General features: G+C 67.3%; 1 protein-coding gene across 1 annotated transcript; it reads right to left on the bottom strand.

The window, feature by feature from the left end:
* Window positions 1-1,556: 1,556 nt before the first annotated feature.
* HTRA3 (HtrA serine peptidase 3) lies at window positions 1,557-24,797 on the bottom strand (the record flags this gene model as incomplete). Its single annotated transcript, XM_081105564.1, has 9 exons — window positions 1,557-2,468; window positions 3,552-3,647; window positions 5,391-5,439; window positions 7,947-8,061; window positions 9,198-9,230; window positions 9,731-9,925; window positions 10,616-10,838; window positions 12,606-12,705; window positions 24,413-24,797. The coding sequence occupies 9 exons, from the start codon at window positions 24,795-24,797 to the stop codon at window positions 2,303-2,305; spliced, it is 1,362 nt and encodes a 453-aa protein (XP_080961690.1). The 3' UTR covers window positions 1,557-2,302.
* Window positions 24,798-25,620: the final 823 nt, after the last annotated feature.

The raw sequence follows: 25,620 nt of genomic DNA, 5'->3' as shown, positions 1-25,620 counted from the left end.
CCCCACTGCTCAGGGCCAGGGTGGCAGTACCAGGCGCCCCGCTTCCCTCCACTCTGACCCCCCCAGAAGTTCCACCTTCGGTCCCTCTGCTCTGGACTCACTCATCCCGGGGGGCTGGGAGGGGCTCTGGAGGGTGACGCTGACCCACGGCCTGAGCTCACAGGACAGGGCGGTCCCGCAGGTCCTGGCCCCCCACGCCCTCCCCAGCGGATGTTTGTGCTGCCCAGCTGCGGCCACAGCTGTCTGCCCAGCCCCGCCCTGCCCCCTGGAGGCCAGCCACCAGCTCACATGTGACCCCGTCCTTCTCGCTGGACTCAGTCTCCGCCTCTGTCCCACGGGCTTTAGGACACGGGGACCTGGACGCTGCGTCCGGCCCTGTCCTTGTCGGGCTCCGGGTGCCTAGGGAGGGGCCTCGAGGCTGAAAGGGGTGCCTCTCCCTGCAGGTGCTGCCTGGTCAGCTTCCGGGACAGGCAGGGTGGCTGTGAGCCCACTCATGGGGGTGTGGGGGCAGGGGAGGGGGAGGGGTCCTGTTAAAAGCCAGGAGGTTGCACAATGGTGGCAGCTGGAGGCTCTGAAAACGTTGTTTTTCACTGCGCACAGCTGTGAATGCAGGGCAGGGGGGGCCTGGGGGGCAGGGCTGGTGGCTGGGGGAGGACAGGCCTGGAACCCCACGGAGCCCATGTCCACCACAGTAGCTCCCCTTGTCGGGAGCCGGGGGGCCGTCTGGGCGCTGGAAATGCACGAGGCCACTGGTGTTCCCTGGGCGGGCGCTGGGCTCCCGAACACCTCCACTCCTCCTCTCTAGATCCGGCCCTGCCAGCCCCCACCACCCCGAGGTGCCCTGCGGCCGCGAGGGGCAGCTCTGGGCCCGGAGCCTGGGTCCCTCTCCCCTGGGCCGAGCTTCTCTCAGCGCCGGGGGCCGGGGCAGCGAGAGCAGGAGCGCGGGTCTGGAGCGCGGGCCAGTGTGCTTCTCAGGGGCTCCCAGCTCCTCAGAGGTCTGGGGCGTCACCCCCAGCCCCAGAGGCCGCCAGCTCCTTGCCACACCCCCACTGGCTTCCTCCTCCTCCCGCCTCAGAGCTATGGACTGAATTATCCCCCCCCCAACCCCCAAGTCCGCACGCTGAACCCTAACCCAGCGTGAGGGTCTGTGGGGCTGGGCCTTTGGAGGGTGAGCGGTCGGATGAGGCTGGGTTGCCATAGGTGGCTGCTGCCCCATATGAAGCCCCGTGGGCTCGTTCTCACCCACAGAGCGCTGGGAGCCGGGAGCCGGGAGCCGGGAGCCAAGGCCCGCACCTTGATCTTGGACTCCAGACCCCTCTCCAAGGCCCAGCCCAGCAAGGTCACGGCTGGGCCCTCCACGTCCCGCCCCCAGCTTGCTCTCTCTCCCAAGCCAGGCCAGGCCCAACCCGCCTTGCCCAGACCCCCTCTCCCCCTGCCCGGCCACACACACACACGCACACGCACACGCACACGCACACGCACACACACAGGCTCCTTCCTCTCAGGCGGCCGCGGGCCTCCGGCACCTGGCCGAGGTGGCAGAAATGGAGAGGGCGTGTGCTTGTAAACTTTAATTCCTTACAGTAGAGAAACACAAGGCAAGCGACGTGGGCGACTACAGCAAAGCTCACAGGTCCCGGGACGCGGCCCCCGCTGACGGGCCGTGCCTCCTGCTGCTCCGGGGGGATCCGGGGTCCATGGCGCCACAGGACAGCTCAGTGCTCAGTCCTGCAGCACCGCCCCCCGCCCCCCAAGGTTCCAGCTCCCCCTGCCAGCCTCTCTCCTGCCAGGGGAGGGGACCTCACGCCAGCCACAGGGCTCACCGGGCAGCCAGGGGACGTCCCTGCGGTGCCCACTCCAGGCCAGGCTCGTCCTGAAGGGACGCCAGGCTGGCGGGGCAGACAGTCCTGGTTACTCGACGTGGGGGCCGGGGGCTTGGGAGCCGAGCCCTGAGGTGAGCGTGGGGGAGGGCGGTGGGGGGGAGCGGGGGCCGCTCAGACAGAGGTACGAGGTGCAGAGGCAGGGCGGTGGGGGTGGGCCTCCGGGGGCTAAAGGCGTCTGCCCGGCATTGGAATCACACCCGAGGCCTGGGACGCTTGTCCGAGGGGCAGCGGCTGCCCTGTGAGCACCGGGAGCAGGAGGAGCCCCCCTGAGACTGGGGTTCGGGCCCTGGCCCAGCCCAGCCATGGCTCTGTCCCTGGACGGCCGGAGCGGTGCCGGCTGTGCTGAGGACCGACCGCGGTCCTTCGTCCTGTCCTGACCCGCGAGGCAGTGGCTCCAGTGCCGCGACGGGGCGGCCGCCTCACAGGACCACCTCGGGGGCGATGCTGAACAGGAGGTCGTCGTTGCCCCGCCGCACCTCCAGCAGCAGGGGCGACTCGGTCAGCACGGCCTCCTGCAGCTCGCTCGAGTCCGCCAGGGGCCGCCCGTTCACCTTGACGATGATGTCGCCATCCTGGATGCCCCCTCTGCGGCCGGAAGAGACACGGACGTGGTCAGCGTGCCTCCCCGGTAACCTGCCCCCGCCCTGGGCGCAGGAGGGCTAACAGCACAGCCATTTCCGCCAGGAAGGTGAGTGCCCCGGCCGCCAGGCTCACACACCAGGATGCAAATGTCTATTCCTCCCCGAGTCCCCAGGGCGGACCAGGCGGGGCGCCCGGGCCAGGGCTCTGCCCCTCAGAGCCTGGTGTCTACATCTGCGTCCTGCAGGGAAGCGCGCTCTGCAGTGACAGCAAGTCCAGGGGGTTGACCCCGGGGCTGCCACAGTTACTGAGATGTTGGCACAGAGGCAGGGCTGGCCGGGCTGGCCTGCCTCCTGCACTCGGCTCGCTGCGACCTTCCCTGCCGCCCGGAGGTGGGCGGGCAGGGCGGGGCAGTGGTCAGGTGTCTGGCCTGAACCACCAAGGCCCACACGTGCCGGCTGTGTGACTTGCAGGGGTAACGGCTCTAAGCCTCAGTCTCCCCATCTGAGAAATGGGTAGGCGCAGTCTGCGGCACCTCCCGGGCTGCCGTGAGGAGGAGCTGAGATGATGCGTGTGGAACGCCCAGCTCAGAGCAGCCCCGGAGCCCCGGGTGGACTGTCTCCAGCTCCCAGATGACAGCTGGGCGCCAGCCATCTCGCAGCCGGCCCGCGTGCTATGGAGACCTCCGCCCAGGGTGCAGCTGCCTCAGCTCAGGCTGTCGCAACAGTCAACCTTCCCCTAGTACTCGATGTGACAGGTCTCGGGGGGGGGGGGGGGCAGTAGGCTGAGACACGCCCATTTTGCAGACGGGAAAACAGAAAACCTAGGCCAGCCGAGGCACAGGAGAGTCAGGCTCGGGGAGGCGCTCCGGTCCGAGGCCAGGGCACACTCAGCCCTGGACGGGCATGGTCGGGGCTCTGAGGGAAACTCGCTCTCCACCTGCCCCTGGCTCACAGGCCAGGCCAGAGGCTCCCCCCACCCCCGTCCCTTCCCCATCATGTCGTCCGGGGAAGCCCCAGGCCGGTGAAGCAGGGCCAGCCCGGGCCCCACGCCCCCCAGCCAGCCCCCCCGCTCCCCGGGGCAGCCTACCTCTGAGACGGGGAGTTGGGAGCCACCTCTTGCACGTAGATGCCGCGGCTGACCTCCGGGAAGTCCGGGCTGTTGGCCTTTAGCTCCTCCACCAAACTGCAAGCACAGTCCCGCTGTGAGCCTCCCCCAGCCTGAGCCTCCCCTCAGCCCAGCCGGCGGCCCCACACCGCCCCTCCTGCCACCACCGCTCAGCCAGGCACTGGCTCTTGTCCGTGTCCCCACTCACTCCACACGGCTCCTCAAGAGAAACCCCCTCCTTGGGGGTGAGGGTGATTAGAAATGTGGAGAGAGGAGGGTGGTGGATAGAGGAGGGAGGGGGAGGAGAGGAAGGAAGGAAGGAAGGAAGGAAGGAAGGAAGGAAGGAAGGAAGGAAGGGAGGACAATGGGTGAATGGTGGAATAGACAGAAGAGTAGGCAGGTGGTGTGATGGACGGATAGATGGATGAAAAATGGAGAGATTGCCTGGCTGGTGTGGCTCAGGGGTTGAGCATCAACCTATGAACCAGGAGGTCATGGTTTGATTCCTGGTCAGGGCATATGCCCAGGTTGTGGGCTCGATCCCCAGTAGGGGGCGTGCAGGAGGCAGCCGATCCATGATTCTCTCTCATCATTGATGCTTCTATCTCTCTCTCCCTTCCTCTTCCTCTCTGAAATCAGTAAAAATCTATAAAAAAAAAAAAAAAGATGGAGGGATAGATGAACAGAAGGCAGGAAGGAGGAATGTGCACGTGGGTGGATGGAAGGAGGGATAGAGGGGCCATGGCATGGAGAGGCAGAGGACGGACGCGTGGTGCGATGGGGGGCGGGGGGGGTGCAGGGAAGAGGAGGAGCATGCGTAACAGGTACATTGGTCTTGATTGCGAGTTGCCCTCGGACTTGGGCCCTGGACGCACAGCTGCGGACGCAGGAAGATAGTCCCGAGGGGCCGTGGGGGGGGTGGTGGGGGTGCAGGCGGCAGAACAGGCTTCGCTCTCCCCAGAGCCCCGCCTCAGGGACCTCCTTCTCTAGCCCTCCCCTCCCTCCCTGGCTCCCTTCCTTCCCGTCTCCCCCCTCACCACTCCCTCCTTCATCGTGCTCACTGGACAACCCCAGGCACCCGCTGGGCTGCAGATCCGTCCTGGGGCGGACATAGCCCTCACCCCCAAGGGGCTCACCCCCACGGAGGGGGGGCACAGATGGGCTGTTGCAACACCATGGACAACGCCATCGCGGAGGGAAGCCGGCCATGCACCTGCGAGGAGGCGCCTCCCCCACGCCTTCCGCCTGTGGAGGCGCCGTCTCCCTGAAGTTCACGGGCACCCACAGCCCCTGCCTGGGACTCTGTGGGTGCGACTGGCTGAGGAGCTCCAGATGAGAGCTTCCTGACTAGGGTGGGCCCTGACGGGCACTGGTGCTTTTGTGAGAGAAGGAAGGTATTTGGAAATAGACGCACAGGACAGGAGACAGCCACGGACATCAGAGGCGGGGATCGAAGGGACACCAAGAGCCGCCGAGCCCGCAGGGAGCACAGGCCTGCCCACACCTTGGGTGTGGACTTCCGGCTCTCAGGACCGAGAGAAAACGGACGTCCTGTCATTTTTAGCCAAGCGTGTGGGACTCTGCTACGGCAGCCACCGGAGCCTAAACCCGGAGGCTTCCTGGAGGAGGGGCACCGAGGGAAATCAAGTCCGAGGGAGTCTCTCAGGCAAAGGGGAGAAGCGCTGCAGGTAGAGGGCCTGGCCTGAGCAACGCCCAGCGCCTGAGGGGTGGGCCCCAGGGCACCTGCAGGTGGCCCGCCTGACCTGCCAGGGGCTGGGGCCACTAGGGACACAGCAGGGGGAGCATCGCCAGGGCACTCACCTGGGAGTGATGGTCCTCATCCGAATGCCGATGAAGCGCTTCTTCCAGTCTGAAACAGGGCGGCTCCGTTAGACCCTCAGGAGGAGGGGGCGAGTGGGCGGGGCAGAAGCCCCCACAGGAGCAGCGGGCTGTGCCATCCTGCCCGCCAGCCCCGCCCCACGCCCACTCCCCTGCGCCCCCTCCTCTGAGCTACTCCTGAGGCTGGGAGCAGTCCCGGCCGTCTGGTGGCCTCACGCCCCTGCACCTGCAGGCACCACGTCCCCACATCAGCGAGTCATCAGGGTGCCGGGTCTCTTAAGGCCCACACACAGCAGCAGTTTTATTGTGGTTCTAGTAACAATCAGAAATTGAAATCTGAAAGAATGTACCCCTGATGAGAGCCTCAAACACGTGAAGTATCTAGGACTCAAGCTGACGAACGCTCGGTAAGGCCCGCACGTGGAGAACTAGAGACCATGGAGGGAGACCACGGCCGAGAAGCCATGGGGCCAGTCTGTGTTCACAGGGCGGACGATGCAGTGTTGCCACAATGACAGCCCTCCCCAAACTGACTAGAGTCAACGAACCCATCAAACCCCCAACAGTCGCCCCCCAGCCCGCTCTGCGAAGTGCAGCTCCAGGGAGGTGGCCCAGGCCAAAGGCTCCCCGGGAGCAGGAGGCAACGGCTCAGGGAAGGCTCCACCAGCAGACAAAGAGCCAAGGCTACGAGGGCTGCGAAGGCGCGGCCCCGGTCCGGTTCCGAGCTTCGGAGCAGCCCAGGGGGAGAGGGCTCAGGCGGTTAGATAGACGGTCCCTGTCACCAATAGCAGCCTCCAGCTCTGGCCCTGCCCTGCCTCCGGGCTATCGTCACCCAAGGGACACGGAGGAGCCAGGAGTCCTCAACAGCAGGACTTCCCGTGGCCAGTCCTCAGGGCACTGGCCTGGGCTGTAGGGGCTCTGGGTGCTGGGTGGCCGAGGGGTGGGGGAGGGGCAAGCATGCGGAGCCCCTGCTTTCAGTGCGCTGCTGGTGAGAGGGCCGGGAGGAGACAGGGAAGCAGCGTGAAGGTGTGCGGACCGGGGCTGGGCAGGTGTCGGCCAGGTTGGCCAGGAGTGGGCATAGGGACGAAGTGGCGGGAGGGAGACGTGCACTTGGGCTGCGAAGGAAGGTGTGAGCTGGCCACCGAGAGGTCTGAGAGCAGCAGTAGGACCCTCCTCTGGACGGCGGCTGTGGCCTCTGGCTTTAGGGAGGCGATTAGCCTGCGCTCCCTGGGGAGAGTCACCGGTGCCTATCCAGGCCTCTCCCAGGTGGATGCCCCTGGCCACCCGTAAGTGAGCAGGGTGGGCTGGACATCCCTGTGGGATGGGGGTGAGGAGATGGAGGGTGGGAGGAGGGAGACTTCCAAGGATCAGGGGCTTGGGCTCCACTCTCCTGGAGTACAGGTTACCCTACCTGACAGTCTGCATGGCCAAGGGCAGAAAGAAGTACTTAGGGACGGGCAGATAGATGGTAGGAAGGGTAGATGGATGGGTGAATAGGTAGATGAATGAATGGATGGATGGATGGGTGGGTGGATGATGGATGGATGGATGGATGGATGAATAGGTAGATGGATGGATCAATAGATGGATGGATGGATGGATGGATGGATGGATAGATGGATGAATAGGTAGATGGATGGGTGGGTGGATGGATGGATGATGGATGGATATGTGGGTAGATGGATAGATGGATGGATAATAGATGGATGATGGATGGGTGTATGGATAGGTGTATGGATGGATGGATGGATGGTTGGGTGGGTGGATGGATGGATGGATGGATGGATGGAAGGATGGATGGGTGGGTGGGTGGATGGATAGATGGATGGATGGGTGGGTGGATGGATGGATGGATGGATGGAAGGATGGATGGGTGGGTGGGTGGATGGATAGATGGATGGATGGGTGGGTGGATGGATGGATGGATGGATGGATGGATGGATGGATGGATGGAAGGATGGATGGGTGGGTGGGTGGATGGATGGATGGGTGGATGGGTGGGTGGATGGATGGATGGATGGATGGATGGAAGGATGGGTGGGTGGGTGGGTGGGTGGGTGGGTGGATGGATGGATGGATGGAAGGATGGATGGGTGGGTGGGTGGATGGATAGATGGATGGATGGGTGGGTGGATGGATGGAAGGATAGATGGGTGGGTGGGTGGATGGATGGATGGGTGGATGGGTGGGTGGATGGATGGAAGATGGATGGATGGATGGAAGGATGGATGGGTGGGTGGGTGGGTAGATGGGTGAGTGGATGGGTGGGTGGATGGAAGGAAGGACGGACCAGGTTCTGACAGTTACGGAGCAGCTCAGACACAGGTAGTTGGAGGCGGGAGGTGGGTCAGAGGTCCCCAGCTGGTCTGGAGGGGTGGGGAGTGCACATGGCCATGAAGTGAGGAGGGGGAGGAAGATCTGAGAGAGGCTGAGGCTCAGGACCTTGGGGACGGTCGGGAGTGAGCGGGGGCACCCAGCACGGAGGGCAGCTGCCCCTGGAGGCACAGCGTCCGGCCCCGCCAGCCCTGGAGGCTCTACCTTTGACGTGCTTGTCCTGGAACTCGGTGAGGAAGCGCGCGATGCGGTCCGAGGGGATGGCGAAGGAGATGCCAGCTGCGACCTTGAGCGTGTTGATGCCAATGACCTCACCGTCCTGGGTGTGGGCAGAGCAGAGGGCGATCACTCTGGGGCCCAAGAAGCTGCTGCCCTCAATGCAAAGCATTGTGTCCAGCCCCAGAGCCGCCCTGGTCGTCCTCCCGCCGGAGTCCCTGGGGCCCAGAGGCTGTCCTGGAGGTGCCCTGGGGCTCACATCTGGGTCAGGGGCCCTCTACTCTCCCACCGTTTCCTCCACATCTGCCCTTCGCCCTCGCGGGAGCATGCTAGCCACCCCTTGGAAGCAGTGCCCACTGACCCTGGGCCCCCCAGGCAGGGTTCTGAGGGGCTGAGGCTGAAAGAGGGTGTGACAAGGACTGGGGGACCAGGTCCTCCTCTCCCCTTCCTCTGGAAACAGGGTGGGGGAGAGGGGGGCCAGGGAAGCTCTGTAGCACCCCCACTCCCTCCTCCCTCCCTTTGGAGCCGGCCTCTCACCCTGACCCCATCCTGACCCCCACAGGCTGGGACCCCACCGGCCCGGGCTGTGCCGCTCCCTGAATTCCTTTCTCCTGCATGTCCCCATCCACCCGACCTCAGTCTCCACCGCCAGGTCAGGGCCCCCTCCTCCAGGAAGCCCTCCCTGCCCGGCGTCCGTCCAGAGCTCGCTCCCTGCCCCTCACGTGCACTTGGGAGTGACCATGTGGGGACCCTCCCCCCACAGTGAGGACCGCCCCCTGGAGACACCTGACAATTCCCAGGGCCCTGGAGCTATGGACTGAGCTTCCTGGTTTATCCTGAAGTCTCACCCGGGTGGGAATGAGCCTGACTGTGGGGCCCAGGACAGACCTGGGGCAGGGGACCTGGGAGGAGGGAGAGGGAATGAGAACACCCCTCATCTTGCACGTAAACTCAAGGACAGGGAGGTGCAACGGATGTCTGGCCCCAGCCTTGTCTCCTGCCCCAGGTCCTTGATGGGCACCCCTGCCTGGGCTGCTCCTGGGCCCTCTTGCTCCTGGACAGCCTCCCGCGTTCCTGGGCGCACGGGGGCTCAGGGCGGCAGGGGCTCTGGGTCACGTCCTCCTGGCCTCCAGCCCAGCTGCGTTCCTGACCCTCATCCCTGTCTCGAGACGTGCCCCCTCCTGTGAGCGGAGCTCCAGTGAACCAGCAGCCCGCCCTCTGGTCCTGGGGGACACTCACCAGGTTCACCAGGGGTCCCCCGGAGTTCCCGTACTGCAGGGGAGAGACGCAATGTTAGCCGAGCCCTGAACCCCGACCCAGTGCTCCCGAGGCACTGCCAGGCTCGCGCCATGCTCGCTTCCATGTCTCCGCCACTCGGGGGGCTGGGCAGCACGGGGCGGCCACGGGATGGGACACGAGTTCTCATCCTGGGACCTCGAGGAGCCACGACAAAAACTAACATTTCCAGCAGATGGCCTGAACCACGGCAGACCCAGGGGGCGGGCGCTGGGGCGTGGGGCAACGTGCTTCGTGGGTGCAAAGGTGCCACCCTGATACTCCTAAGAATGAAGACATGCTGACGCGGGGGTGCAGTTTGGGCAAAGATAACTCAGGGGCGTGGCTGTGCCTCTGTGTCCCGAAGGGCTGGCCCCCGGCGGGGCAGGGGCCACGGACCCCGGGCAGACCGGCACCACGGGATTTTCTAGCCGGTGGACGTGAGGGGTGGGGGGGGCTCTGGGAGGGGCGAGCCCGCGAGGCCGCGGAGGACTCACGTTGATGATGGCGTCCGTCTGGATGTAGTCCATGTCCGAGTCCCGCAGGCCCAGCTCCTTGCCGTCCCGCTGGGCGGTGCTGACGATGCCCGTGGTCACGGTGTTCTGCAGGGCGAAGGGGCTGCCGATGGCCACCACGAACTCGCCGGGACGCAGGTCTGCCGAGTGGCCCAGCTGCAGCGCCGGGAGCTTTTTCTGGGGGGCGAGGGGGGCGACACGGAGGGAGGCTAGCGGCGCACGCTGGCTCGGGACACGGCCGGGCCCCCAGAAGCGGCGTGAAGACCGAAGCCAGACTAAGGCCGGGCGGCCTCCAGCTGACCCAGGCGGCACCCACGGAGCCGAGGCTCACCCCGCGTGACCGCAGGCCTCCCAGGGCTCACCGGGAGGGGGGCGCACAGAGGCCATCGAGCCCATTGGTTGGTCACAGGTCCCTCTGCTAATCTGTGAGAAGCTATGGACGCCACCCCCCGGGAGTGCCCCCCACACAAACTGAGGCGCACGATGGAGGGGGCCTGCGGGAGCCCGGGGCCCGGCCGAGGACCTGTGACCGCAGTCCTGGAATCCTCGGGCTCTGGAGGAGCCCAGCCCCCATCCCGCCCCCGCAGCGGCCCCGGGGGGACCAGTGCCCTGGGCCTTGAGGAGCCCGTGAGGCAGCGACTGTGGCAGCCCAGCTCCGAGCCAGCAGGAGGCAGCCTCGCGCTCGTCTGACGTGACCCGTGAAGGGACGAACAGCTGGTCCCCGGGCCTCGTTCCCCCCAGCTGCCCACGGGAAGGCCGGGCTGCCGAGCCTCTCCGCTCCGGAGGCCGGACAGGTCCCTCCCTCCCCCTCCCCGCCCCCCGTCCCCGCTCCCCCCACCGCCGCTCTGCCACCCCCACGCCACTCACTTTGGGGTGGATCTTGATGGTGGCGATGTCCGACTTCTTGTCGATGTCTTTGATGGTGGCCTCGTAGGTGTCGCCGTTCTGCAGCTGCACCTTGAGCTGCTGCCGGCCTGAGACGGCGTTGGTGCTGGACACCACGTGTGCGTTGGTGACGATCAGGCCAGCCTCGGACATGAGGAAGCCGGAGCCGCTGGACAGGGGCACGTTGCGGCCGAACAGCGGGTGTCTGTGGGGCAGACGCCGGGGTCAGGGCTCGGGGCCTGGATGCAGGGTCGGCCCCGGGGCGGCCCAGCCAGCGTGGGGGAGAGAACTTGAGTTGGGGTCCCCCACGCCCAAGTCCAAATCCTGGCTCTGCCACTGACTGGCCGTGGCCCTGGGTCTCACCCACGGGACAGCCACGGAGGGGCCTCATCCCCGGCTTGCAATTGCGAGTGAGACACGGCCGTAGTGTCAGACCTGTGATGGCGGCACGCTCGCTGCGCAGACAGCAGGACGCGAGCCGGACAGACCCGGATCCTAACCGCCAGCCCAGCCCACTCCCTGCCAGAGGGCGGGTCGCTGAACCTCCCTGAGCCCCGGTCCCCCACCCAGGAGTCGGGGTAACCGCTGTTCGGCTCAGCGGTGGGCCCGGGGCCTGCGGCACCTGGGGCGGGTGGGCCCTCAGGCGGGGCTGCTGTGGGCAGAGGAAGAAGCACCAACGTGCCTGCCGCGGGGACGCTCACCGGCGGGGACCCCGGGAAGGCGTTTCCTGGCCTCTGACTGCGGGACAAGGGGACGCACTGTGGTGGGGACCTGCTCCCGCCGCCTCCGGCCCCTGCCGCCGGCCAGCTGCCCAGAAGCCCCACCGGCGGCGGCAGGCTCCGCTCCGTGGCCTCCACAGCCTCGCTGTCCTCGCCGCCTGCGGGCCGGGCTGCCATCAGCCACGCGCTGGCTCGGCGCCTGGGGCACAGCCGGAGCCACCTGCAGGGCCGGGCACTCGGCGCCAGTGCCACTGAGCGCGTCCAGTGGTCACTTCCTCAATGACACATCGGAGAGGGCAGCGAGGGGTCAGAGTGCGGCCGGGGGCCGGGCCGGCCTGAGGGCCGACCTGAGTCACAGCGGCTCGGAGGCCGGGGTGTGCGGGCTCGGCTCCCACAGCAGGAAACGGCCGGGACAGCCCACCCCGGGGTCGTGGGAAGATGCGTGGGCGAGAGCGGAAGGGCCTCGGGTGCAGGCGGTGAGGGGGGCCTGGGCCTGGCTCTCTCTCTGAGGGGCCGCACAGGCTGGCTGAAAAGAGCAGGCAAGCCCAGCCCACAGGAGGTGCCCAGCCCTGCTCTTCCCACGGCGCTGGGCTCCGCCTGTTGTCCGCTGGCCCCACGGAGCCCCGTCCCTGCCCCCAGAGTTGGGCAGTGGCCCCCAGTGACCAGGGCTCCCACTGGGCAAGCGTGGCACCCAGCGAGCTGGTGATCCTTTCTCTAGGCCAGTGGTTCTCAACCTGCGGGTCGCGACCCCTTTGGCGGTCGAACGACCCTTTCACAGGGGTCGCCTAAGACCATCCTGCATATCAGATATTTACATGACGATTCATCACAGTAGCAACATGACAGTGATGAAGTAGCAACGAAAATCATTTTATGGTTGGGTCACACCTTGAGGAACTGTATTTAAAGGGCCAGAAGGTTGAGAACCACTACTCTAGGCTTTACAAATGGCTTCTCTGAGATATAAACCCGAAGGAGCTGCTCCAGAAAACTGGCCGCGTGAATGAAAGAAAGAACCACAGCCCCGCCCACTGTGCCCCGGCCTGGCGCCTGCAGCTCTGCGAGGTGGGGGGTTGCCGTCCGTTCCCCCGGAGAGGGGATCCGAGTCCCAGGGGGACGTCCCTCCCAGGGCGCACGGCAGCCAGGAGTCGGGTGAGGTCACCTGACCCCAAGCCCATTCCGGCTGCTACTGCCCCAGGGCTAGAGTGGAGCCCAGCTTGGGACCCAGGAGGGGGGTGCGGGGGGTCACCTACCTCAGGAAGAGCTCGATGTGCACCACGGCTGGCGCGATCTGCTCCACCACGTCGGCGATGAAGTTGAACTTGTACCGCGGGCTGGTCAGCTGGTGGAGACCTACACTGGCAGGAAGAACACGGTGCGTTAGTGAGCCCCACACACCGCCCAGGGCCTGCCCCGGGTGGGTGGGGAGGGGGACGCTCCACCGGGGACCCCCCACCGGGTTCAGAGCCCTTCAGGACACGCGGCAGCGCAGTGACCCAGACACGGGCAAGGGCACTCGCTCACCCCAAGAAGGGTTAATGCTGCGCTTCCTCACATCACCTCCCCAGGTGCTGCCAGGCGGCCAGGAGGCTCAGAGAGGTTGGGACACTTGCTCTGGGCTGCACAGCCGTGATGTGCCACTCAGGCTGGGTCTGGGCTGTCCCCGTGGGACCACTGCTCTGCCATATACAGCAAGGCCCTGGCACAAGGACACCGTCCCTCCCTTTGCGGCGCTGTCCCGCCGCCAACCTGACTGGATGAGGGTCCTCCCGCCAGAGCTGTCCCTGGTCACCACACTGTGGGCCCCTCCTGGCCTCCATCTGCAGTTCACTTGGCCGCACCGCCACCGGGCTTGCCAGGAGGTTCACACACTCCCCTGGATCCTTCCCCCGCTCAGATTTCTGCTGCCTCAGCAGAGGGGGGCTGCTGCCTCTGGGACCACAACTGGAGGCAAGGCCCAGACATGTGCCGGGTCTGCCAGGCCCGGTGCCCTCTCGAACCCAGCACTGCTCTCGCTGGTCCTGGCCCGGAAGGAGCACTGGGCATTGAGCTCCGCACACCCCGGCTTGGCTAGGCGGCACCACGTCCCGGCTGTGTGGCTTCAGGCTAATCACTTACCCTCTCTGGGCCTCGACTCCTGGTCTGAAGATGAGATTGAAGACCCCTCCCCGACCTGTGGGACCGGGTGGGAACGGGACTTGCGCTAAGGGAAGCTCCTGCCTCCAGGGGCGGGGGGGGGGGGGCGACGCCACCACGCCCTGCCACCCTGATGGTGAGCAAAGGGGGCGCGGCTCGCAGAGCCTCATGTGGATCAGCCCTGATGACCTCTGGGAGCAACCGAGCGCGGGGAGGCCGAGGGCAGCGAGGGGCAGTGAGCGCAGCAGGGGGAGCAGGGAGCAGGCAGCCTGCAGTGGAGCCATAAACACAGTCTGGGGGAAACGCGGTCCCTCCCCACGTCCCCACTAATGTCCCAGCCGCTCAGGGACAGCAGGGACGGCCCCGTTTTAAAAGTGGGGACACCGAGGCTCCGCGAGAGGACGGCGCACATCTAGTGAGGGGGGAAGCAGGCCGCCCTGCCCGTTACGTCTGATCTGGGACACAGAGCCTGGAGGAGAGCTGGCCTCAGTCCTGGGGTCCGGGGTGGTGAGGAGGGCCCCCCCTCATCCCTCGATGTCTGTCTCCAGCAGCCGCGGGCACTGGCCACAGAGGGTCCGGCCCGCTGCGGTCGGCCTGAATCAAAGGCCGCCTGTCCGGGTGTCTGGAACCTGGCTAGGAGGTGGGGCACATTGCCAGCCACTGCCGGCTCCTCCATGAGCCAACGGTGGGCAGCCAGGGGCCACGGTGCCCAGGAGCCCTCTGCCTAGAGGCCAGGCCCCGGTGGGGCGGGTCTGAGGCTCAGAGGCCATGGTAACGGCCAGCCCAGGAACAGGGCCCACTCGGGGCCAGGGCTCTGTGCTCCCAGCAACCTAGGTCTCAGAGGGTGCTTCCACGGAGGATCGCTAATCCTCCCGGCGCCACTGAAGGCGACGCTGCCTGCCCCCGGCCCAGCTCTCACCACTGCCCAGGGCCCCGGGACCCGGATTCAGGCTCCAGCCTCCAGGCAGGACGGGAACCAGCCCTGAACCCGCGGCCTGTCCAGGCTCTGTCTCCCCCAAGATGCCCCCCACCAGGCGGTCCCCACGCCCGGGCCCTGGAGGACCCCAAACCCGGCTGGCGCGGGAGGCGTGGTGAGGTCTGCAGCTCTCCCAGGGTACTCCGGGGCTGCCTTATCCCAGCCCGAGGCTCAGCCCACTGAGCTGTGCTGTGGGGGGCCGGGGTCACCCCTCCCGCCTGTGTCACCGGTTGGGCCCCTTGCTGGAGTTTCTGCTCCATCGCCCACCATTCTGCCCCCAGTGCAAGGACCACGCCCCACTTCTCCCCAAACAGGCGGCCTCAGCTTGTCCCGGGCACTGCTCAAACCCACCTCCTCCAGGCAGCCCTCCGCAGACTTCTCCCCGTCCGGAGTGCCCCGTGTGGGGCTCCCACACACGCCTCACCCAAGGTGGTGCTCGTGTGCCGTGTATGCAGCCCTTCATGCTGAACGCCTTCCGTGCGCCCCGCGCTGCTGCAGGCCGTGGCCAGCCACGCTCCGCAGTGTGGCCAGTGACGGAGCCGAGGGAAGCCGGGGTGCGCCCGGCCCAGGCCTGGAACAGCGCAGGCCGCGGAACAGCCCAGGCCTGGAACAGCCCAGGCCTGGAACAGCGCAGGCCGGGGAACAGCGCAGGCCTGGAACAGCCCAGGCCTGGAACAGCGCAGGCCGGGGAACAGCGCAGGCCTGGAACAGCGCAGGCCGCGGAACAGCCCAGGCCTGGAACAGCGCAGGCCGGGGAACAGCGCAGGCCGCGGAACAGCCCAGGCCTGGAACAGCGCAGGCCGGGGAACAGCGCAGGCCTGGAACAGCGCAGGCCGGGGAACAGCGCAGGCCTGGAACAGCGCAGGCCGCGGAACAGCCCAGGCCTGGAACAGCGCAGGCCGGGGAACAGCCCAGGCCTGGAACAGCGCAGGCCGGGGAACAGCGCAGGCCTGGAACAGCGCAGGCCGCGGAACAGCCCAGGCCTGGAACAGCGCAGGCCGGGGAACAGCCCAGGCCTGGAACAGCGCAGGCCGGGGAACAGCCCAGGCCTGGAACAGCGCAGGCCGCGGAACAGCCCAGGCCTGGAACAGCGCAGGCCTGGAACAGCCCAGGCCTGGAACAGCGCAGGCCGGGGAACAGCGCAGGCCGGGGAACAGCCCAGGCCTGGAACAGCGCAGGCCGCGGAACAGCCCAGGCCTGGAACAGCGCAGGCCGCGGAACAGCGCAGGCCTGGAACAGCCCAGGCCTGGAACAGCGCAGGCCGGGGAACAGCGCAGGCCGCGGAACAGCCCAGGCCTGGAACAGCGCAGGCCGGGGAACAGCGCAGGCCGCGGAACAGCCCAGGCCTGGAACAGCGCAGGCCGCGGAACAGCGCAGGCCTGGAACAGCCCAGGCCTGGAACAGCCCAGGCCTGGAACAGCGCAGGCCGCGGAACAGCGCAGGCCTGGAACAGCCCAGGCCTGGAACAGCCCAGGCCTGGAACAGCGCAGGCCGCGGAACAGCGCAGGCCGCGGAACAGCGCAGGCCGCGGAACAGCCCAGGCCTGGAACAGCGCAGGCCGCGGAACAGCCCAGGCCTGGAACAGCGCAGGCCGCGGAACAGCCCAGGCCTGGAACAGCGCAGGCCGCGGAACAGCCCAGGCCTGGAACAGCGCAGGCCGTGGAACAGCCCAGGCCTGGAACAGCGCGCAGACCCAGCCTCTCGCACAAAGGTAATGGGCGTGGCTCCTCTGCCCCGGGCCCCGTGTGAACAGCACAAGACGATGAAATGTCTCATCAAACAACGGCACACGATCACGTGGCCTGATCCTGGGCTCAGCGGCTCCACCGCCCGGGCCGGGAGCCCCTTAGGGGCACCGACCTGGCTGGCGGGCAGGCCGGGCACTGTGGCACCCTGTCCCCGGCTGGCGGGCAGGCCGGGCACTGTGGCACCGACCTGGCCAGCGGGCAGGCCGGGCACTGTGGCACCCTGTCCCCGGCTGGCGGGCAAGGTCGGGCACTATGGCACCCTGTCCCCGGCTGGCGGGTAGGGCCGGGCACTGTGGCACCCTGTCCCCAGCTGACGGGTAGGGCCGGGCACTGTGACACCCTGTCCCCGGCTGGCGGGCAGGCTGGGCACTGTGGCACCCTGTCCCCGGCTGGCGGGCAGGCTGGGCACTGTGGCACCCTGTCCCCAGCTGGCGGGCAGGCTGGGCACTGTGGAACCCTGTCCCCAGCTGGCGGGTAGGGCCGGGCACTGAGGCACCCTGTCCCCGGCTGGCGGGCAGGCCCGGGCACTGTGGGGCTGCAGGAGCTCCTGGGAGTCACCAACATGCTCCTTCGGGACAGAGACAAGTCTGGTTCTCCCCACAGGCAGCGAGTAAGCAGCACAGGCAGGGCCCATGGAAGCCTCTGGAAACACTTCAGAAAGATGGGAAGGAAGGAGTGGGGAGGAGAGGGAGGGGCAGGGGGAGGGGCATGTTCCTCTTGAGCCCCTCGGGCCCAGCACACAGTAGGGCTGCAAACACCACCACGAGAACCACGGTCAGCCCACTAACCAGGCCTTGCAGGACCGGCCTGCGGGAGCAGCATCATGGCCAGTTCCCGTCCGGGAAACGGAGGCTGGGGGTGGAGAATACTGGGCGCGGGGTGGGGACCTCGGCGCCTGAGCCCTCCCCGACCCCAGACCTGGAGCCCCTCTTCGGGGCTGCCCGGTCAGCCGGTTGGTGACAGGAGCTCTGCCAGCCCCTGTCCCTTTAAGCCGATGGGGGGGAGGGTGCTGGGGGGCGGGCAGGGCCTGGTTCCTGGCCCTCCTCCCCGCAGGGGTGAGTCACCCCGTGAATCAGTGGGAGGGAGGACTGGGTTCCCACCGCCCCTTTCCACATGAAAACCCTGGGCCGGGCTGGCTGGGAGCAGGCTGCTTGTTTATTCGGGGGTCTGGACAACCCCGCCCCCACCCGTCCTCGAGCCAGCGTTCTGAAGTCAACAGCCCGCTCGCCAGACTCAGCTGTTAGCATTTTTTTCCTCAAAAATAAACGAATCCACAGGCCTCGGGCGGTTCAGTCTGGAGGAACCTGACACAGAAGAGCCATCAGGCCGTGTCCTGAGGTGCCTCCCGGGGGAGGAAGGGCAGCGGCGAGGGGAGGGAGCGAGAGCCGGGCTGGACGCCACCTGCCTGTCCCTGCCGGCTTCCGGGGGGCTCGGGGCCGCACGGACGTCAGGATGGCCAGGGGACAGCAGGGGAAACCGAGTCCCAGGCAGCCCGCAGGCCCACTTCACCCGCAGCGCCGGCCGGGCACTGCCAGCCCCGGACCATCCCCGAGGAGGACCCAGCGGCCCCTGCCCCGTCCCTGGCGACCAGAGGCTCCCCTGTCACCCGGTGGCCAGCTGTGTCCGGGGCAGGGGATGACCAGGAGGCCCCGGGCTGTCCCCTCTGTCCGCAATGCCGACCACGGCCCGTGGAGCGGGCGGCACCTGTGTCCACGCCCCGTTCGGAGCGGCAGCCGCGCCTCCCGTCCCTCTCCGCGCTGTGGCTCTCTGCGTCCCCGGGCACGCGTGCTCCCACCTGTCCCCGCCTTTGCCCTCCCCTCCGCCCTCCAGGCCCAGGACAACACACCTCCTCCCGGGAGCCCGCCCTGACGCAGCAGCTCAGGGACGTCTCTCTCCTCTGGGTCTGTGCCCTGCGGCCTGGGCGCCCCTGACCCACAGCCGTGAGCGGCAGGGGAATGAGTGACGGTGAAGGAGCAGGGGGTGCACAGGTTCTCCAGGGACAGGCCAGCGGCCCAGGCCCCTCCACGGCCCCAGCACCCACTCCCCGCCCCTCCCCCCCAGGAAAGGCAGCTTTGAAGCCCCAGGAGCTGCCCCCGGGGCTAATTAGTTCCCAGACAGTCCCTGTGTTTTTCTTTCTCCTGCAAACTTCCCTGTCCCCAGTGAGCCTTCTCCCCCCCGCAAGGACAGTGGCTCGGATCCCACGCAGCTGCAGCTCCAGAGGGGGCCCAGGTTCCTGTCCTGGGACCCAGGGTGGGGCTGCAGCCAGGCCCCCCTCTGCCCGGGCCACGCCCACCACGCTGGGCTGCGGCCCTGATGATGGCAGTGACTTCTCACAGCGATCTGCCAGGCAGAGCCCTTAGCTCCTCTCGAGGCGAGGAGAAGGCTCAGCGAGGTCAGGAGCCGCGCGGCCCGCCCACGGCCCACAGCCAGGCCCCTGACCCCTGCCCCAGGCTCTTCCTCCAGTCGGCGGGAGTCCTCGGCCAATGCGACTGACTGCCGGGCCCCGGGGAGCTCAACCCGCTGTCCTGGGCGTGGGGCCAGCCTGGCTCCTCGCCTCTGAATTCCTTTGGGGCCGCAGCCAACCCCGCGGAGGCGGCTCGTTTGTGCCTAATCCAAGTTCATCTGCCCGCCCAGCCCCGCAGACCAGGGAGGACTCCAGGACACCACAGGGGCCACGGAGCCACAGGCGCCCAGGAGGGTCCGCCCGGCCTCCTCCTGCAGGAAGCCCTCCCTGCCTGACTCCCTGGGCGAGGTCCGTGGGACGCCCTCGGGCACATGGAGCCCCTGCCCCGCTAACACGCCTGCTCCTTCCGGCCCCCCCTCCGCTCCTCACGCTCACAAACCCCGTGTTCGCCAGAAGCCTCCATCTGTCAATACCTAGGTCTGTGCCACTGACACCGATTAGCCTGCACTCCGTGCAAAGCACCCTTAGCTCCTGGCCGCCGTCACTGTCCAGTGAGCCAGCGACAGAGACCACTGCTCTCCCATTTCACAGATGACAAAACCGAGGCGGGAGGGCTTAGGGGATGGGCAGGGTCTTGCCGCGGGAAGTGGGGGAGCTGGGACCCATCCCTGCGCAGCTGGCGTGGGGAACAGCGCTGGGTCCCAGCACTCGCCCTGCCCACGGCGAGCCACGGGGGCTGAGCTTACAGAGGGGCAGGTGGGCACTGCTCCCGACCTGCGCCCCTGCCCTGCACCTGGGGTCACTCCGGCTCCTGCTCACCCAGCCTGATGCTCGGTGTGGCCGTGTGGGCAGCTCTGTTCTCCCCAAGAGGCTGGGGTCTCCCCCAGGCCCCTCACACATGAACTTGGAGGGAAGGACAGGGACCTGGCTTTGGGCGGGGTGGATGGGGTGGGGCTGCACAGGTCATGGAGGGTCCCCCAGGCTGGCGAGGCGATGAGCCATACCCTCCGGATGACACACACACAGTGCATGGCCACTGACCACAGACAGCCACGCGCCGACCAGGCTATCAACACAGAGCCCAGCCCCCCACGGACACCCTCCGCACCGGGGCCCCCCAGAACCTCACCAGAACTCATCATCTTGCCTCTCTAATCAGCTCCTCCCAGGGCCCCCCAACCCCCGCCCTGGCACTGCCCCCAACCTCCAACCCCCATCAGTCCTGACCTACTGCTTCTGCCCATCCCCCCCCCCCCCCCAGCTCTCACCAGGCCTCATCACCTCCTGCACCCAGGACACTGGCTGGGTCCCCGTACCCCCTATACACGCCTGTTACCCATAAACCTTCCTCGGCCTCCACTCGGCCCAAAAGATGGGCCAGCCTGTGGCTCCTCCATCTGCACCCGCCTTTGCTCAGCACTTCCTGCCATGCTCCTCTGCACAGGCCCTTTGTGCCACCTCCTCCAGAAGCCCTCCCTGATCACCTCTCGCTGGGTTCTGCACCTCCTCATCTGTCCCTCAGGCGGGACTGGGGATTCCCAGGGGCCCTGCCAGGGGTGGTGCCGGTGGGCAGGAGGCAGAGGCCAGGCCGCACCACGCCTGCAGCCGCTCAGAAGTCGGCTTGGTTCTGAGGGCGAGGGGAGCCATGGATGGCGGGCTTTCAGGAGGAAGGGGAGAGCCGAGCTCCTTGTGCGGAGGCTGACCCGAGGGTGCCTTGGGCATGTGGTGCCAAAGGAAGGCGGAGGGTGAGGGAGCTTCAGGCTGAGCTCTGGCTGGAGTCAGCTGTCCAGCCCGGGCCTCAAGCTCCCCTCTGGCTGCGCTCCTGGCTCCCAGTGGCCTTGGCGCCGGCCGCCCAGCAAGGGCAGACGCTGCAGCTCAGCTCTGCTGTCCATGGGAGGAGGGCGCGGGGAAGGCGTCACGGGGAGGATTGGGGATGGGGGAGGCGTCATCTTGCCTGGTTTGCTAAGAGGATTAAAAATCAAACGCCAACAAAGCTCTTAAATAAATAGCGCTGGGAGCCGCAGCGGGAACCTGCTAGGGTTGCACAATAAAAGCTGATTATTAGATGCCACATACGCCGCCCAGGGCTCCAGATTCTGCATTCCCTGCGCTCAGAGGCCTGCGATCTGCAGCCGGGCAGAGGCTGCGAGCCTCACAGGGCTCTGGGGGGAGGGAGGCCTCTGCGCTGGGCAGACCCTCCGGACCCCTCATCTCTGCGTTCATGGTCCCATTAGAGAGGTCTGTGCGCACAGCATGTAGCTGAACTGCCTCCCAGAAAGGTGGTGAGCCCCACCCCTGGGGGCACGCGAGGACGGGGAGGATCGGAGGAGATGCACACGTCACGTGGTGACTCACAGCACCTACTGTGCGCCAGGCTCTGGGCCCAGCCCGCCAGGGAAGAAACAGACCACACCCCCGCCTGTGAGGCTCAGAGCCTGGTGCAGATGGACAGAAAGCATCGGGTCAAAAGGCGGTGTGAGCGTCTAGGGGGGACCCCAGGGTGCACTGCTGAGGCTAAGGAAGGGGCTGCCTGGGCAAGGTGCTCAGGGAAGGCAGCTCAGGGCTGGTGGGCCGTCTAGGCCACACGAAGGTGAGGGACAGGCTTTGGGGCAGCAGGCCCAGCATGTGCAAGGGGCCTGGGGTGGGAAGACCAGTCTGGCTGGAGAACAGAGGATGAGAAGGCGTTCGGGGTGGGAGGGTCAGAGGGCACGGGCACTCATGGGTCAGGGTAAGTGTTGGGGAGCCGTCCAGGGCATCCCGCCGAGGACAGGCAGGGCAGACTTATCAAGGTTATGTGCACATCAAGGAGGAGGGAGGGGAGGATGGAAGCGGAGGCCAGCGTGGCCAGGCGAGTAGGAGCAACGCCGACTGGGGGACACGTCCAGGTCGAGCTAAAGACGCACCTGTGGATGCGAGCTGAGTAATAAGAAGTGGAGGGTCGAAGATGACAGGCTTCCGACCTAAACTTCCCAGGTGGTCCTCGCGGCCCAGGACACGGCCAGCTGAGGCACAGGGCTCAGCTCAGAAGAGACAGCGGGACTGGGACCGGGTGAGGGTGGCAGGACTTCTGTGCGGGAAAGCTGGGGATGGGCACAGCCTTACCCATTCTGGCTGGGCCCTCGGACCCCGCTGCCCCCCAGCTGCAGATGAAAGCCTGGAACCCAGAGACTGTGGCTTTCAAAGCCCGTCAGACTAGAGGCCAGGCCTGGCTCGGGCACTTCCTGGCCGACTGACCTCAGACGAGTCGCTGGCCCTGCCCCTCCTCCCTGGGCCCGTCTGTGGTGCACGCAGGGCCAGGTTCAGAGCAAATGAGACAGCGCCGGCCGAGACCTGGCCGCGCGGGACTCACAGGCCGGATGGTGCGAGCGTGGCCCTGGGGGGGCTGAGTGTCCGCCCCAGACCTGCGAGCCGAGCCGCCCTCCTGCAGCGCGGCCTCGCCTCCCTCTCCTCCGGCCCAGCCACCCCACCTGCCTCCGCGCTGCTGCTGTCCCTCTCCGCCTCCCCATCCTTTACCTGGGGCGCCCAGTCACCTCCTCAGCTCGGCCCGGAGGCACCCCGACTGCGGAGGAAACAGCGGGTGGGTGCACAGCCGTCGGTGCCACTAGTGCGTGAAATAACCAGCGGCCCGCTGACGCGAGAATTCCCGCTACAGACGAGGGAGCTGCGGCTAAGGAGCTGCTCGGAGGCCGCTGCTGAGTAAGAGGCACCCCAGGATGCCCCCGCCGGATGTCCCCGCTGAGCCACCTCGGGGCCTGCCTGTGGTCATCAGGCGGGACCCCTCTCCCCACCCTCCGTGCGTCTTCCCGTGCTCTCAGTGTCTCTGGGGCACAGACAGGGTGCCTCATGGAGGGGCCCTTGTCGCCGCCCAGGGCGGCCGCACACAGAGCAGGGACCTCACACAGGCAGACCCAGCCCGTCAAGAATGAGGCTTTCAAAATGCCCGGGCCACCCGCACCCTGCCCGCCTGCCCGGCCCTGCAGTCTTATCTAATAGTGTCCACTTGGGGGGCGAGGGTAGGAGGGGCCCCCATGCACACAACCAAGCCGCACGGGCGGGCGCCCGCCCGGAGCCCTCCACCTCAGACCCAGCAGTGGAGCCTGCGGGGGGGAGGGGGGGGTGCCAGTACCCAGCCCCAGAGCAGACGGGCCGCCCGAGGGTGCAGCGAGCACCCATTACATGACAGCATCCACCTCCAGACACCCGGGCACCACGCTCTCACCCCGACCTGGGCACCGACTAAGCCCAAGTCTGAGGCATCGCCCTCACTTCCCTCAGGGCCCCACAGTGAGTCTCCCCAGTAATCAGTAAGTGCCAGCTGGTGCTTCCCAGGCTGGGCTCCCCGGAACCCCGGCGTGCCCGGAGAGCCTGGATTCCACCCGGGAAGGAGAGCGATCTGTGCAATTCTCTTGGGAAATGCTGGGCTTTGTCATTCCTGTGTGTGCGCACATGTGTGTGCATGTGTGTGTGTGTGCACGCTCTTACTGCAGGCTTTCTCAGAACCCCTGGCGGAGTCCAGTGTTCACGCTCCCACACTTCTGGGCCGCGGACAGTAACTCCCAGAACACCAGGCCCGGGAAGCCGGTGTACGGGGTGAAGTCTATGCACGATCCTGTGGCCCTGGGTCGTCCCGTCCCCGCCAGCCTGCCCAGCCTGGTGCCACACACATGGGCACACACAGCAAATGCGCCCGCAGGTACACACGCATCCCCGGCTGCTCAGAGCTGTGTGGCCTCCCCACGTGTCCTCGCACAGCCAGCCTCCCTGAGCTGGTTCCCAGCAGCCCCTCGTCCGGGCGGCCTCTCCGTCCGGCTGCCTGGGGGGCACCCTCAGCTGAGAAGTCCCCATCTCTGAAGGCTCCCAGCACCCGGCAGCGGTGCCCTGGGGGTCTCCTGCTGAGGCCACACGGGCCTGGTCCATGAACCTCACGTGTTGCTCACTAACAACGCAGGGTCTGCGGACCCTGCCGACCCAGCGCCGGAGCCGGCCTTCCCTCGCGGGGCTACGCCGACAAGGTGACAGCGGGGTTTTCTAGCCTCTTCTCCCCTGCCGAGGGGCAACCCGGGTGGCAAGAATCAACCTAGGCCCGAGCCAGTTTGGCTCAGTGGATAGAGCGTCGGCCTGTGGACCGGAGGGTCCCGGGTTTGATTCCGGTGGAGGGCACGTACCTCGGTTGCCAGCTCCCGCCTGGCCCAGGCCCTGGTTGGGGCGCGGGCGTGTGGCAGGCAATCGATGTGTTTCTCTCACATCGATGTTTCTCTGTCTTTCCCTCTCTTCCAAAATCAATAGAAAAATATCCTCGGGTGAGGATTTAAAAAAAAAGAAGCAGCAGCAGCCCAGGGCCAACCCCAGGTCAGGCTCCAGGGCTCCAAGGACTGAGGAATCCCAGGCGGCCTCTCCCAGGGAGCCCCACGCAGCGGGACCCCACGCGCGGCAGACCCGCATTTTAAGTGCAGCGAAAAGGAAAGAAAACACTGCATGTTGCTCCAGGCACCCAGCCTGGGACTTGAGGCCAGGAGAGATCGCTCCCCCCGCCCATCCGCCCCCCCCCCCCCCCGCCTATCCGCCCCCCCCCCCCCAGAGCAGGGTCGCGCAGCCGCGGAAAAGCACCTCTGAGGCTGCAGTGACCGCTCTGGGCCTCAGTTTCCCCAGCGGAGGGCTGGCTAGATGACTGCCGCCTGCCAGCTGTGCCCAGGGGTTGCGGACCTTGAGGCTCCGCCCTGGCTCCGAGCCTCAGTTTCCCCAGGAGAAGCCTCCGCGTCCCCTCCCCCACCGGCCTGCCCCGGCCCGCGCACTTACCCAAGGGGCAGGCCCCCTTCTGCAGCTGGCGCACGGGCGACCCGGAGAGCTGCAGCGCCCGCCGGCTGGCCGCCTGCAGCGCGCACACGTTGGCGTAGGTGTGCCCGTCGGTGCCACACACGGCGTGCGCCCAGCGGCAGCGACACACGCCGCGCGCGCACTCCAGGCTCTCCCCGCAGGGCGCGTCGAGGGGGCGGCCGCACGGCTCGCCCTCGCTGGCGGCGCACACCAGGCAGCAGTTGCAGAGGTCGGGCACGTAGCCGCCGGGGCAGCGGGGGCTCGGGCACCGGGACACGTCGCAGCGCGCGGGGCAGGGCGCCGCCGGGGGCTCCCGGGCCTGCGCCAGCGCGGCCAGCACGGCCAGGAGCAGCGCCCGCGCCTGCATGGCGAAGGGGCCGGCGGCGGGCGGCAGCGCGGGGGACCGGCCGGGGACCCGCGGGGACTCGGAGGCCGCGCCGGGGCCGGGCGCCTGCGGAGGGGCCAGGGACGGGCGCGCAGTCACATGCGCCGGCGGCTCAGCTCAGGCGGGCGGGTGCCCGGACCGCAGGGGCGGCTCAGCTCAGGCGGGCGGGTGCCGGGACCGCAGGGGCATGACCGGGGCTGGAGGACAGGAGAGGCGCCGGCTGCCTTGGCTCCTCCTGGGCTGGCCGTCCTCGGGCAGAGGGCCCGGCCGCATTTAAAGGCGAAGCCCGGCCCCGCCCCCGCTGGAAGGGGCGGCCCGGCCTCCCCGCTGGCCCCGCCCCCGCCCCCGCCCCAACTGGCCCCCGCCCTGCCTTCCAGGCCTGGACCCACCCAGCGGCTCAGGACTGGGCCTGGTCTGGGAGCCCCCGCGATGGACACGCTGGTGACCCGGAGGGGGAGCCATGGGGAGGCGGAGCCCCCAGGGAGCAGGTCTCAGGCGCCCCTCGAGTCCCTGCACCAGACGCGTTCCTGTCCAGGGGTCCAGCGGCCTGAGCTGCTCCCCCTCCTCCGCAGCCTGTCTCCTGCCCCCCCACCCCACACCCTTCAGCACAGGCCTGGACCATGGCTGTATGGATGTCCCTCCGCGCCCTGCCCCACCTCCATCAGGGACAAGCCCTCAGGAAGGCCTGCCTTCCGCCCAGACGCTGGGACTTTTTTCTTCTCAATATATTTTTATGGATTTCAGAGAGGAAGGGAGCGGCAGCTAGACTAGAGAGAAACATCAATGGCGAGAGAGAAGCATTGAC

This window comes from Myotis nattereri (assembly GCF_964212035.1).
Source record: "Myotis nattereri genome assembly, chromosome: 1".
NCBI lineage: Eukaryota > Metazoa > Chordata > Mammalia > Chiroptera > Vespertilionidae > Myotis > Myotis nattereri.
This window is presented reverse-complemented; position numbering and strand designations above follow the sequence as displayed.